This window comes from Pongo pygmaeus, chromosome 11 (genome assembly GCF_028885625.2).
Source record: "Pongo pygmaeus isolate AG05252 chromosome 11, NHGRI_mPonPyg2-v2.0_pri, whole genome shotgun sequence".
Lineage (NCBI taxonomy): Eukaryota > Metazoa > Chordata > Mammalia > Primates > Hominidae > Pongo > Pongo pygmaeus.
The window spans coordinates 51,057,182-51,072,970 of record NC_072384.2 but is presented as its reverse complement, the minus strand read 5'-3'; the positions used below and the strand labels follow the sequence as shown (position 1 = coordinate 51,072,970).

At 36.9% G+C, this 15,789-nt stretch overlaps 1 protein-coding gene across 4 annotated transcripts in view; it reads left to right on the top strand.

The window, feature by feature from the left end:
• NEB (nebulin) overlaps positions 1-15,789 on the top strand; it is a 247,776-nt gene that overhangs the window by 103,186 nt on the left and 128,801 nt on the right. For all 4 annotated transcript variants that reach the window (XM_054478963.2, XM_054478962.2, XM_054478961.2 and 1 more), the window contains 6 exons: positions 8,132-8,239; positions 9,368-9,679; positions 10,654-10,857; positions 11,661-11,765; positions 13,019-13,126; positions 14,553-14,864. In XM_054478963.2, the coding sequence (XP_054334938.1) occupies positions 8,132-8,239; positions 9,368-9,679; positions 10,654-10,857; positions 11,661-11,765; positions 13,019-13,126; positions 14,553-14,864 (1,149 nt within the window). The remainder of the gene's footprint in view (positions 1-8,131; positions 8,240-9,367; positions 9,680-10,653; positions 10,858-11,660; positions 11,766-13,018; positions 13,127-14,552; positions 14,865-15,789) is intronic.

The following is a 15,789-nucleotide window of genomic DNA, read 5'->3' as shown; positions in this document are numbered from 1 at the left end:
AAGGCCTCTCCTCCTCCAAAGGAACGCAGTTCCTCACCAGCAACGGAACAAAGCTGGACGGAGAATGACTTTGACGAGCTGAGAGAAGAAGGCTTCAGACGATCAAATTACTCCGAGCTACGGGAGGATATTCAAACCAAAGGCAAAGAAGTTGAAAACTTTGAAAAAAATTTAGATGATTGTATAACTAGAATAACCAATGCAGAGAAGTGCTTAAAGGAGCTGATGGAGCTGAAAACCAAGGCTCTACGTGAAGAGCTACGTGAAGAGAACTACGTGAAGAATGCAGAAGCCTTGGGAGCCGATGCAATCAAATGGAAGAAAGGGTATCAGCGATGGAAGATGAAATGAATGAAATGAAGTGAGAAGGGAAGTTTAGAGAAAAAAGAATAAAAAGAAATGAGCAAAGCCTCCAAGAAATATGGGACTATGTGAAAAGACCAAATCTACGTCTGATTGGTGTACCTGAAAGTGACGGGGAGAATGGAACCAAGTTGGAAAACACTGTGCAGGATATTATCCAGGAGAACTTCCCCAATCTAACAAGGCAGGCCAACATTCAGATTCAGGAAATACAGAGAACGCCACAAAGATACTCCTCGAGAAGAGCAACTCCAAGACACATAATTGTCAGATTCACCAAAGTTGAAATGAAGGAAAAAATGTTAAGGGCAGCCAGAGAGAAAGGTCGGGTTACCCTCAAAGGGAGGCCCATCAGACTAACAGCAGATCTCTTGGCAGAAACTCTACAAGCCAGAAGAGAGTGGGGGCCTATATTCAACATTCTTAAAGAAAATTATTTTCAACCCAGAATTTCATGTCCAGCCAAACTAAGTTTCATAAGTGAAGGAGAAATAAAATACTTTACAGACAAGCAAATGCTGAGAGATTTTGTCACCATGGGGCCTGCCCTAAAAGAGCTCCTGAAGGAAGCACTAAACATGGAAAGGCACAACCGGTACCAGCCGCTGCAAAATCATGCCAAAATGTAAAGACCATCGAGACTAGGAAGAGACTGCATCAACTAATGAGCAAAATAACCAGCTAACATCTTAATGACAGGATCAAATTCACACATAACAATATTAACTTTAAATGTAAATGGACTAAATGCTCCAATTAAAAGACACAGACTGGCAAGTTGGATCAAGAGTCAAGACCCATCAGTGTGCTGTATTCAGGAAACCCATCTCACGTGCAGAGACACACATAGGCTCAAAATAAAAGGATGGAGAAAGATCTACCAAGCAAATGGAAAACAAAAAAAGGCAGGGGTTGCAATCCTAGTCTCCAATAAAACAGACTTTAAACCAACAAAGATCAAAAGAGACAAAGAAGGCCATTACATAATGTTAAAGGGATCAATTCAACAAGAAGAGCTAACTATCCTAAATATATATGCACCCAATACAGGAGCACCCAGATTCATAAAGCAAGTCCTGAGTGACCTACAAAGAGACTTAGACTCCCACACAATAATAATGGGAGACTTTAACACCCCACTGACAACATTAGACAGATCAACGAGACAGAAAGTCAACAAGGATACCCAGGAATTGAACTCAGCTCTGCACCAGGCAGACCTAATAGACATCTACAGAACTCTCCACCCCAAATCAACAGAATATACATTTTTTTCAGCACCACACCACACCTATTCCAAAATTGACCACATACTTGGAAGTAAAGCTCTCCTCAATAAATGTAAAAGAACAGAAATTATAACAAACTATCTCTCAGATCACAGTGCAATCAAGCTAGAACTCAGGATTAAGAATCTCACTCAAAACCACTCAACTACATGGAAACTGAACAACCTGCTCCTGAATGACTACTGAGTACATAACGAAATGAAGGCAGAAATAAAGATGTTCTTTGAAACCAACGAGAACCAAGACACAACATACCAGAATCTCTGGGACACATTCAAAGCAGTGTGTAGAGGGAAATTTATAGCACTAAATGCCCACAAGAGAAAGCAGGAAAAATCCAAAATTGACACCCTAACATCACAATTAAAAGAACTAGAAAAGCAAGAGCAAACACATTCAAAAGCTAGCAGAAGGCAAGAAATAACTAAAATCAGAGCAGAACTGAAGGAAATAGAGACAAAAAAAAACCCTTCAAAAAATTAATGAATCCAGGAGCTGGTTTTTTGAAAGGATCAACAAAATTGATAGACTGCTAGCAAGACTAATAAAGAAAAAGAGAAGAATCAAATAGATGCAACAAAAAAATGATAAAGGGGATATCACCACCGATCCCACAGAAATACAAACTACCATCAGAGAATACTACAAACACCTCTACGCAAATAAACTAGAAAATCTAGAAGAAATGGATAAATTCCTCGACACATACACTCTCCCAAGACTAAACCAGGAAGAAGTTGAATCTCTGAATAGACCAATAACAGGATCTGAAATTGTGGCAATAATCAATAGCTTACCAACCAAAAAGAGTCCAGGACCAAATGGATTCACAGCCGAATTCTACCAGAGGTACAAGGAGGAACTGGTACCGTTCCTTCTGAAACTATTCCAATCAATAGAAAAAGAGGGAATCCTCCCTAACTCATTTTATGAGGCCAGCATCATCCTGGTACCAAAACCTGGCAGAGACACAACAAAAAAAGAGAATTTTAGACCAATATCCTTGATGAACATTGATGCAAAAATCCTCAATAAAATACTGGCAAACAGAATCCAGCAGCACATCAAAAAGCTTATCCACCATGATCAAGTGGGCTTCATCCCTGGGATGCAAGGCTGGTTCAATATATGTAAATCAATAAATGTAATCCAGCATATAAACAGAACCAAAGACAAAAACCACATGATTATCTCAATAGATGCAGAAAAGGCCTTTGACAAAGTTCAACAACCCTTCATGCTAAAAACTCTCAATAAATTAGGTATTGATGGGACATATCTCAAAATAGTCAGAGCTATCTATGACAAACCCACAGTGAATATCATACTGAATGGGCAAAAACTGGTAGCATTCCCTTTGAAAACTGGCACAAGACAGGGATGCCCTCTCTCAACACTCCTATTCAACATAGTGTTGGAAGTTCTGGCCAGGGCAATTAGGCAGGAGAAGGAAATAAAGGGTATTCAATTAGGAAAAGAGGAAGTCAAATTGTCCCTGTTTGCAGATGACATGATTGTATATCTAGAAAACCCCATTGTCTCAGCCCAAAATCTCCTTAAGCTGATAAGCAACTTCAGCAAAGTCTCAGGATACAAAATCAATGTACAAAAATCACAAGCATTCTTATACACCAACAACAGACAAACAGAGAGCCAAATCATGAGTGAACTCCCATTCACAATTACTTCAAAGAGAATAAACCTAGGAATCCAACTTACAAGGGATGTGAAGGACCTCTTCAAGGAGAACTACAAACCACTGCTCAATGAAATAAAAGAGGATACAAACAAATGGAAGAACATTCCATGCTCATGGGTAGGAAGAATCAATATCGTGAAAATGGCCATACTGCCCAAGGTAATTTACAGATTCAATGCCATCCCCATCAAGCTACCAATAACTTTCCTCACAGAATTGGAAAAAACTACTTTAAAGTTCATATGGAACCAAAAAAGAGCCCGCATCGCCAAGTCAATCCTAAGCCAAAAGAACAAAGCTGGAGGCATCACGCTACCTGACTTCAAACTCTACTACAAGGCTACAGTAACCAAAACAGCATGGTACTGGTACCAAAACAGAGATATAGATCAATGGAACAGAACAGAGCCCTCAGAAATAATGCCACATATCTACAACTATCTGATCTTTGACAAACCTGAGAAAAACAAGCAATGGGGAAAGGATTCCCTATTTAATAAATGGTGCTGGGAAAACTGGCTAGCCATATGGAGAAAGCTGAAACTGGATCCCTTCCTTACACCTTATACAAAAATCAATTCAAGATGGATTAAAGACTTAAACGTTAGACCTAAAACCATAAAAACCCTAGAAGAAAACCTAGGCATTACCATTCAGGACATAGGCATGGGCAAGGACTTCATGTCTAAAACACCAAAAGCAATGACAACAAAAGCCAAAATTGACAAATGGGATCTAATTAAACTAAAGAGCTTCTGCACAGCAAAAGAAACTACCATCAGAGTGAACAGGCAACCTACAAAATGGGAGAAAATTTTCACAACCTGCTCATCTGACAAAGAGCTAATATCCAGAATCTACAATGAACTCAAACAAATTTACAAGAAAAAAACAAACAACCCCATCAAAAAGTGGGCAAAGGACATGAACAGACACTTCTCAAAAGAAGACATTTATGCAGCCAAAAAACACATGAAAAAATGCTCACCATCACTGGCCATCAGAGAAATGCAAATCAAAACCACAGTGAGATACCATCTCACACCAGTTAGAATAGCAATCATTAAAAAGTCAGGAAACAACAGGTGCTGGAGAGGATGTGGAGAAATAGGAACACTTTTACACTGTTGGTGGGACTGTAAACTAGTTCAACAATTGTGGAAGTCAGTTCGGTGATTCCTCAGGGATCTAGAACTAGAAATTCCATTTGACCCAGCCATCCCATTACTGGGTGTATACCCAAAGGACTATAAATCATGCTGCTATAAAGACACATGCACACGTATGTTTATTGCGGCACTATTCACAATAGCAAAGACTTGGAACCAACCCAAATGTCCAACAATGATAGACTGGATTAAGAAAATGTGGCACATATACACCATGGAATACTATGCAGCCATAAAAAATGATGAGTTCATGTCCTTTGTAGGGACATGGATGAAATTGGAAATCATCATTCTCAGTAAACTATCGCAAGAACAAAAAACCAAACACCGCATATTCTCACTCACAAGTGGGAATTGAACAATGAGAACACATGGACACAGGAAGGGGAACATCACACTCTGGGGACTGTTGTGGGGTGGGAGGAGGGGGGAGGGATAGCATTGGGAGATATACCTAATGCTAGATGACGAGTTAGTGGGTGCAGCGCACCAGTATGGCACATGTATACATATGTAACTAACCTGCACATTGCGCACATGTACCCTAAAACCTAATGTATAATAATAATAATTAATTAATTAAAAAACACGAACGCATCTGTTTTTTTCCTCTTAAATTCTCATTTATCTATTCTAGTTTTCTTAAGTAACAAGCTTTAAAATACATCCCTGATGATAGCTAGAAGTGTCCTCTCCTTTGAAGCACTGCATCTTTTTTAAATGTTGAAAGAATTAAAGAACTCTATTTTTTTGGCCTGAAGCCATGAGATGATTGAAGCACATTTTTTCCCACTTACACCATTTTTAAAGTGTGAACATTTATTCTTAAAGAAAAAACATAATAAATGAAGTATTTGACCTTCCAGTTTCAAAAGAAACATTCCTAGAAATTTTGAAGAAAAACAGATTCCCTCTGGAATTTATCTCAAAGATATTAAATTGATTCTTATTTTTACTTTAGCTTTTTCTTATAAAATCTCATCTTAAAAAGACTATAAACTGACACATCTTAATAATCCACTTTATAAACATAATAGTGACCCTGTAAGAGTCTTAAGTCGTTAAAAATATTTAAAAATATTAAATGCATTTGTAGCATATTTAAAATCCAGATACTAGTCCAGTATCCTTAATTCAATCTAATTTGAGAATGGGGCATAAAAATGAAGTTTAATTATTTGTATCACACTTTTTAGGGATTTTCCTTACGTTTAAGATTTTGTCTTTACACAGCCTCAACAATGAAAAGTACACTGAACAGTATAAAGTAGAGGGATGATAAAGCCTTATAGAACTGTAAATCTTTGTAGTTTTTCCCTTAAAGCCATACATTATTTCTAAATTCTTTTCCAGAACTATCTACTGGTACTGTGTCTGCTTTATCTAACTCAATAAACCTCTTAAAAGAGGAAAGGGGGAAAGTGAAATTAAAGATTAAATTGTTCAATCATAGATTGCTCTAAAGGCTGTATTTGGATATAGATGAGCAGCTTTCAAATCTCAGCTACCTACCATCCTTGAGGTTACCCAAAGGCTCTCCAAGGGGTAAACTGGCATGGATCGTTTTAAGTAAATCAGTTAACATAGCTTCAACTTCCATACATACACTCTTCTAAATTATCTGCCCAAGAATGCCCCTACAGCTTGAGTGGCATCCCACTTCTTTCATAGTCACTCTGCTCTCATGTTAAAACAAAAAAGGCATGGTTTAAAGGTGAAGAAATAAACTAGAGAACTAAATGCTACTCATTCTCTTGAACTGAATTTTGGATAGAAAAGCAACATTGCTATAAAGGAAATTATTGGGACATTTGATGAAATTTGAATATTCACTGTATATTTGATAGTAAAAGAGAATAATACTAGACAATAATACTGTATCAATATTAAATTTCCTGAGTCTGATACATATACTGTGGTTATATAAAAATATCTTTATTCTTAGGAGATACATGGTAAAGTATTCAAGGATGAAGGCCGTGATGTGTACAGTTTTCTCTTAATCAGTTCAACAATTGAAAATAATAATAATAAGTAAAATGAAGAAACACACAAACACATAGAGAGCTACAGAAAGCAAATATGGCAAAAATGTTAATAAATTGGATAGTTGGTGTTCATTGTAGCATTCTTGCAACTTTTCTGTAGGTTTGAAGTTTTGCAAAAGGTGGAAAGTATACATTTCAAAATATTAAAACATACATTAAAATATTTGACTAAATATGATAATATAAAGATTTCATTTTTTAAATAAAGAAAAAGAAATAGTCTTATTCATCCTAGTAGTTACTATGATGCATGTCTGAAAGTATTAAAATGAAACTTTACCAAACATGGCTGGGTGCAGTGGCTCATGCCTGAAATCCCAGCAATTTGGGAGGCTGAGGCAGGTGGGATCACTTGAGTTCAAGAGTTTGAGATCAGCAACACCCATCTCTACTAAAAAATGCAAAAAATTAGCTGGGCATGGTGGCACACACCTGTAATCCCAGCTACTCGGGTGGCTGAGGCACGAGAATCGCTTGAACCTGGGAGGCAGTGAGCCGAGATTGTGCCACTGCACTCCAGCCTGGGCGATAGAGTGAGACTGTCTCAAAAAACAAAAAACAACAATAAAAAAGACCCCACAAAACTCTACCAGACAACTTAATTCATTATTGCCCATCAAAACTTTGTAATCAAACCACCATGAGCTCCTACAAATCTCATTAAGAGATCCAATAAATTTTTACATTTTATGTTTAAAAATTATTATCAAACTGTATATTTATCTTGTTTTGATTTGTTGAATACCAATGTTGGCAATTACATAAATTTTTTGTTAAAAGGATACAGAATCAGTCAAAATTTTTATCACTGGTTCACAAAAAGGGCTAAAAGCCATTGGTATATATGATTTGTTTAATGCGTGGTTCTCAAATGACACTTCCACAGAACATTTGTGTTTTGTCTTCTGTGCATGTCTGTCCTGCCACAGAAATTGAACAGTGGTGGTGCTTTCTCAATTCACAGAAGAAGTTAATAAATAGAATTTTATCAGTTTTGCAGTTTTGACTCCTAAATCTTTGGTACCTGCTACCCTCATGTCTGCTAACAACTTCCAGCAGTTGATGAAATAATAGGGAGCAAATCAACTTTAACAGAGAGATTCAGAAAGAATGATACATCCTTAGTTCACTAAATTTGATTATGGACACATCCTCCTAGTGGTAGTATTATTATATGTTATTATATGATACTATTCTCTGCTAGTAAAAATGTTCCCAGTTCAAATTTGGAGTTAAATAAATCAACATTTCTTGATTGTTTTATGAAAAGGGCAAATGGTGAACAATCTAAACACATTAAGAGGTGTTCATTTAATGTATAACATTTATAAGATTTGTGCAAAGAGAGGTTGTGGTGTTAAAACTTGCTGAATGTGAAATTTTCATTTAAATAAATATCCAAGGATAAACAGAAAGTAAAATAAAGAGTTCTTTTTCTGATTTAAGGCTGAACATCCTCGTGTAGTTTTGCATCCAAAAGTGGTCTTCCTTTGACAAAAAATATACTTTTCTTTTCGAGTGAATGTGAATTCTATATTTAAAAGCTACTCCTTCTTTCCTCAGAGCCTCTATCGTCAGGCCATGGAAGAAGCCAAGAAAGAAGGCTATGACTTGAGAAGTGATGCCATTCCCATTGTGGCTGCCAAGGCCTCTCGGGATATTGCCAGTGATGTAAGAGCTGATCAAGTCCTAACATTTCTTACCATCATGCCAGCCACACGGAATACAGCTGGATGTCTCTTTGGTCGTCATCCACCTTAACCCCCTTCAGTGCATAGGCAAATACATTGAGGCTTGAGATACAGATAACTTGCCCAAGATCACAAGCATCACAGAGGCATAGCCTAGACTGGAATGTGGCTCATTTGACTCCTTATTTTTGGTCTTTGCTCAATAGGAGTGAGTGCCTCGATTAAAGTTAAATGTATGTATGCTGAGCTACTCACAAAACCTCAGGAACTTCCTTGGAACACACTCAAGGCAAAGATGCCAGAAAAGAAGCAGGCTTAACTGAGTTTGCCCCATCACTTGAACATAGAAGGACAAAGTCTTCTTTCTATGTGGTGCACAGAACCAATATTTCTTTACCCTAAAAATGAAAACAACGGATCCCTGGACATCTTAAAAATTAATCCAAGACTAGTAAAATTGTTCATTTTTATAGGTTTTTAAATGTTTAAATTCTGGTTTTATATATATATATATATATATATATATATATATATATATATATATAACAAAATTTACCATCTTAACCATTTTCAAGTATACTGTTTAGTGGGGTTCAGTATATTCATATTGTTGTACAACAGATTTCCAGAATTTTCATCTTATAAAACTTAAACTCTCTACCTATTAAATAACAGAAATTGTCCATTTTAAAACTATCCCTCCCAAATCATTTGTGAAGAGGAAATTATTTCTCAGACTATGCTAGAAAATTTTAGTGATCCATGTAAACATACGCCCCAGGTGTGTTCTTAAATAGGCTCACTCACATGATGGATTTGTGAGACACTGTCATGGTTTATTACTGTAATTGGACTCTTCATTTCAGTATTCACTTTTTATCATTTTTTGCCAACATATGATTCTCTGGCATATATAAAGGAATCATTGTGGGGTTATTCTTTGGACATGTGCCAATGAGCACAACAGTCCAATATGTGGCGTTACAGCAGCATGACCAGTGAAACTCTTCTGTTGCCTTAAAGATTTCATAGAAAGCACCACCACAGAAAGAACAACAGGGAATAGCCCTTTGTGCTTCCTTCTTATTTACTGGATTCTCTCTTTCAGTACAAATACAAAGAAGCATATCGTAAACAGTTGGGTCACCACATCGGTGCCCGAGCAGTACATGATGACCCCAAGATAATGTGGTCCCTCCACATTGCCAAAGTGCAGAGTGACCGTGAGTACAAGAAAGATTTTGAGAAATACAAGACAAGGTACAGCAGCCCAGTGGACATGCTTGGTATCGTTTTGGCCAAGAAGTGTCAGACCTTGGTCAGCGATGTGGACTATAAACATCCTCTGCATGAATGGATCTGCTTGCCTGACCAGAATGACATCATTCATGCACGGAAAGCCTACGACCTCCAGAGTGATGTAAGTTTCCTTGATGTTAGTTCTGCGTGTTAAAAGCGGATCTGAAACGTGTCTGTGAGTTCTGACTAGTGCCGATGAACTGCAATTGGTTTGTATATTTCAAACAATTTACAATTAAATGTCTGAAAGGAGTTTCCCATTAGAGGTACTACAATTTGTTTTCTTCTCCGAAAGTTCTCTGTAGGAGAGGAAATAAAGTAAATATTATCAGTTCTAAACAGGTATAAATCTTCCTAGGGATTCAGGCTCCCTTTGTTTGAATCAGATGAAACTTAGTCCTTAAAAATATTTCACTGCAAACTTTTGGCTAAGGAAGTAAAAAAATGTGTGTGTTTATTGGCAGAGGGTAGTAGGGAGACAGTGAGAGGGAAAGCATATTATGCTAAATTAGTTTAATTTACATTTTATACTTACTGATGGGAAAATTCTATCATTCTTGTGTTTTTTGAAACCAGTCATCTAATACTTATCAACATTCAGTATGTCCTATTGAGAGTAAAATAAAATGAATAATTAAGGAAATACCAAACATATCTCTGTAACATCACATTTCCTTTATACACTTGAAGTTTTGTGATTTTTGAAGATGGAAATAAAAGTGAGAATTTTTTGACTGAAGTACTCACACACCATCAGTCTGAGTGTGTGGTTTTATTTGGAGCTATTAGACTACATTTTCCAAGGCTAAAAAAGCATGCTTCTGTGTAAAAATCTTGTAATACTCTCATAGGCAGGACCATGTCTTTTACTTTAAAAGATCTTTTATCATTCTTGGTGTACTCCTCTGTACCAAAAAAATGCTCAGATAAAAAAAATACGCTTAGGATTCAATAATGTGTGTGAGTGAGTGAATGACTATGCTAGGAACCTTAACTATTCATCAGTATTTTTGTATTTCTCTAGGATAACCCATTTTGTAACTATGAATCTGAAACACTAATTAATAAATGTGTTTCTTATCTGTTGATCTGCAGAATTTGTATAAGTCAGACCTTGAATGGATGAAAGGCATTGGCTGGGTTCCGATTGATTCCTTGGAAGTTGTTAGGGCCAAGAGAGCTGGAGAATTACTTAGTGATACTATCTACCGTCAGCGTCCAGAAACGCTGAAATTTACCAGTATAACAGACACTCCGGAGCAGGTGCTGGCAAAAAACAATGCTTTAAACATGAATAAGGTGAGTCTTCAATCCTCACTGTTAGATACCGAAAGTTACCACAGAACAATTTTTAAATTCTGATATATTATTGTATTTTAAAGCTAATAATAATAAGAATCATGATACCTTCTTAAATGATTTTTCCACTATAATACCATAGTTACTTAGTGATACTTCAAAATATTAAGCCATTGTTAAAAGTACTGTGTGCTTTTGTTTGTTTGTTTGTTTTGTTTTTTGAGATGAAGTTTCATTCTCATCGCCCAGGCTGGAGTGCAATGGTGCGATCTTGGCTCACTGCAACCTCCACTTCCCAGGTTCAAGCAATTCTCTTGCCTCAGCCTCCCAAGTAGCTGGGATTACAGGAGCCTGCCACCATGCCAGCTAATTTTTGTATTTTCAGTAGAGACGGGGTTTCACCATGTTGAAGGCTGGTCTCAAACTCCTGACCTCAGGTGATCCACCCATCTTGGCCTCCCAAAGTGCTGGGATTACAGGTGTAAGCCACCATGCCCAGCCTAAAGTACTGTGTGCTTCTGATTGGATTAGTAGGTTGTCAAAAAAAAAATACCGTGTGCTGTAACTCTTTCCTATAAATTATTTTAAATACTTCAATCCAATTATACTTTTCATAACCTATAAGTCCTTTAACAGATTCTTTAAAGAATTTTAATAAGAAACAAAGGTAAGGAATTTATGCAGCTTTAATAATTTTATTTCTACCTTGCATACAAGAGAGTTGACTGGCACATAATCAAAACAATAATATCTGTGAACACCAAAATAATTTTTCTCTCTTTTTTTTTTTTTTTTGTTGGTAGCGCTTATATACTGAAGCCTGGGACAATGACAAGAAAACTATTCATGTCATGCCTGATACACCAGAAATCATGTTAGCCAAACTCAACCGAATAAACTACAGTGATGTAAGTAAACTGTTGATCTTGTAATGAACAGAAAGGCAAAAATGAACCATTGTAGCTGTTTTCTTAGGAAAATGTTTAGACTAATTTACTACACATACTACAAACTACCATTTTCAGTAGAAGAGATAGTTCTCACTTGATTCAATTTTGAGCTATGTGGTGGGTCCACAAAGTAGGCTACCATTTTATTAACAGGTTTTCAGGAATTGAATGATTATGAATAAATATTTCCATAGGAATTATACTTTTAAAACCTTCCCCTACAGGTCAGTGTGGATATCAAGTCATTATTTTATTCAGCAGCTAGCAAGTAGGCAAGGACTGGGTTGGAATCTGATGAGTTAGTAAGCCGCATATTATTTTGCTGCTCCAGTATGCTCTGATAATCATTTGATGTTAACATTTTTCCAGGCATTTCTGCCAGAACCAACATTTTCAAAAGGGCAATGATCCTGAAATCCCGGGTCCATAGATGAATCACTGTCCGAGATAATAGTCCACAGCAAAATAAGAAAAAATAAGCACAATGCATTGAGTTTTTCAAAAAACAGAATAGATTACATTTTAAAATATTGTCCTTATTTTTATCCTTCTTTTGTATTAAGATGCCCTGTCTTTTATATTATGATGACAATAATAAATACTGTTTTGTTTTGTTTTGTTATGTTTGAGACAGAGTCTTACTCTGTCACCCAGACTGGATTGCAGTGGCACGATTTTGGCTCACTGCAACCTCTGCCTCCTGGGTTCAAGCAATTCTCCTGCCTCAGCCTCCCTAGTAGCTGGGATTGCAGGTACATGCTACCATACCCCGTTAATTATTGTATTTTTAGTGGAGACGGGATTTCACCATGTTGGCCAGGCTGGTCTCTTCTCAAACTCATGACCTCAGGTGATCCACCCATCTCAGCCTCCCAAAGTGCTGGGATTACAGGCGTGAGCCACCACGCCCGGCCAATAAATAATTTTTTTTTTTTTTTACATCTGCTTGTTGGGCAAATAAAATTTTGCCAACCAAATGTTGATTTTTTCCTCACATTTTTTTGTTGAAATTTACAAGTCAATAAAATCCCAATGTTTGGAACATGTGCCTTAAAAATCCTAAGCACCCATGAGGCAAAGCTATCTATAAACCCACCCTAATGCTTGACTTTGTGAATTATTTCTGTAGTTTAAATGAGGACAAAGAAAAAGTAATAATCTTGGCACTTTTTATGGAAGGAGTAAATGAATAATGACTTTCTTTTCTACAGAAACTCTATAAACTTGCTTTGGAAGAGTCCAAGAAGGAAGGCTATGACTTGCGTCTGGATGCCATTCCAATCCAAGCAGCCAAGGCTTCAAGAGATATTGCTAGTGATGTAAGTGGATGTTTTGGAAAAGCCATTTCTTATTCAAAGATGTTGACAAATAGAAGCTTTTAGAGTTTTTCTTGCCAGAAATTTAGTTACCCCTATAAGTCTCAATTCCCTTTAGTGATTTTTCCCTATACAAAATTGTAAATGGAAAAAAAAAGCACAAAATTCTAGACCCATTATACCCATCAATCAATCAAAACTAGAGACATACTATTTTTAAAAAAGTGTTTTACGGACACCAAAAATGGGTTCATATTTTTGAGCCTCAGAAATTGAACACTCCGTCTTCAAAAAAAATAAATAAATAATTGAGCAGCAGTTGACCTAGATGTTTGTGAAATTAAATGGATTAATTTATTCCCTTTAAATAATATGTGAGAAACAGCCAATATACATGTAAACTCTTCCTTACTACTTATATTTATTCTTGCATTAAAAGAAAACTAGATGGATATGTCTTAGAGATTTGTTTTGTCCTTTGTAACTCCTGATTGGTGAGATGTCCCTCACTGGACACAAGAACAAGTGGCAAAGTAAGCAGAGCTTTTTCTCAGCACCCGCTTGCCTCTTCTCTACTCCTTTTCTTCACATGGGAAACACCTCCTAAGGGTGGCCAGTGTCCTCATTCTGTAACAAGCCTCCTTAGGACTCAAATCCAGACTTTCCCACTTCTGGAAGGTTCTCATGCCTTGGACATATGCTTCATTTCTTCTGTAAACTAAAAAGTATCTGAAACAGATCTCAATCAATTTAGAAGTTTATTTTGCCAAGGTTAAGGACACACACCCTATTATCAAAACTTTTCTTGCTGTTAAGCTGGAGAAGCCCACACCATAATCGTCTCATGGTAAAATGGACCATAATATGTTATTCTTGAATCTTAAAGGTAGATAAACTGACTCATAGTGAAAGTTCAGTGATGTTGACAGGCTAATAAGAGAGCCATTTCCTGGTGACACATAAACTCTATCTAAATGTAACACATATCCTTGACTGAGAAGTCTATTATAAGTTCTAATAAGGGAACTATTCTAAAATATTCTCAATGTCAAACAGTTTTGGGAAAATAATAACTATGTTATTTTCCATCAGGTTGTTATGCTCCATAAGATTGTACAATATATTTACCTCTACTTGTTAAGGAATCAAATGTAAACTAAGCAGTGTGGTATAATGAGGAGGAAAAATATTAGGAATGAGAAGCTCTTCATTCTAGGCTCATGCTGCCACCTGCTTGTGGTGTGACTGTGCAAATCACTAAACCCCTGCTAGGTTCAGGTTTTGACTTTTAAAAATAGGGTTGATGATATTCACTTTTCTCCTTCATGATAGTGTTGGGGAAAAGAAAAAGAAACAATGTGAATGTGAACCTATGAAACATGATTATATAAGATGTTCTTGTCATTATACTCATATCTCTATTTTTTAGTACAAGTACAAGGAAGGCTACCGCAAACAGCTTGGCCACCACATTGGGGCCCGGAACATTAAGGATGACCCGAAGATGATGTGGTCCATCCACGCAGCCAAGATCCAGAGTGACAGGGAGTACAAGAAGGAGTTTGAGAAGTGGAAGACCAAGTTCAGCAGCCCAGTGGACATGCTGGGGGTGGTGCTGGCCAAGAAGTGTCAGATCCTTGTAAGCGACATAGACTACAAGCATCCCCTGCATGAATGGACCTGCCTGCCTGATCAAAATGACGTCATTCAGGCTCGGAAGGCCTATGACCTGCAGAGTGATGTGAGTGGCTCTAATATTCTTCAGTAATGGTTTAGAAAAGCATTCTAACTCTTTTGTGCCATGGAATCTTTCCACAGTCTGGTGAAACCTACAGACACCTCTTTAGGATAATGTTCTGAAATGCACAAAATAAAATATGTATTTAGTTTCAAAAGAAACCAATCATATTGAAATATCATTATCAAAGTATTAAACCAAACCTGTAATGTGCTTTTCATTAACACATTAAGTAAACAATTCTAGTGGTAACTGTAATAACTAATTTCAAAGAAGTGATGAGCATAAATACTTTAAGACATCAGCAACAACTCTGTATTAGTCTGTTCTCACAGTGCGATAAAGAACTACCTGAGACTGGGTAACTTATGAAGAAAAGAGGTTTAATTGACTTACATTTCCATGGGCTGTACCAGAGCATGGCTGGGAAGGCCTCAGGAAACTTACAATCATGGTGGAAGTTGAAGGGGAAGCAGGCACATCTTCACATGGTGGAGCAGGAGAGAGAGAGCAAAGGGGGAAGTGCTATACACTTTTAAGCACCCAGATCTCATGAGAATTCATTCACTATCACGAGAACAGCAAGGGGGAAGTCCAATCACCTCCCACCAGGCCCCTCCTCCAACATTGAGGATTACAATTCAACATGAGATCTGGATGAAGATGCAGAGCCAAACTATATCAAACTATAATAGGACATAAAAAGATTTGAGATTTCTATAGCTGACAAAGTCAGGTGTAGTGTCAATACTACTGTAATATATTGCTTATACTTATAATGGATGAAATGCTATATTTCAGTTACAGGTTAATGAAAATGAGGATGTTACATATTTTTTCTATCCTAGTTCACTAATGCCAGGTTAAGAATTCCTGTTCTAAACAAGCTAATTTTCCAAATCAATCAATTGCATTATAATTTTGTGTC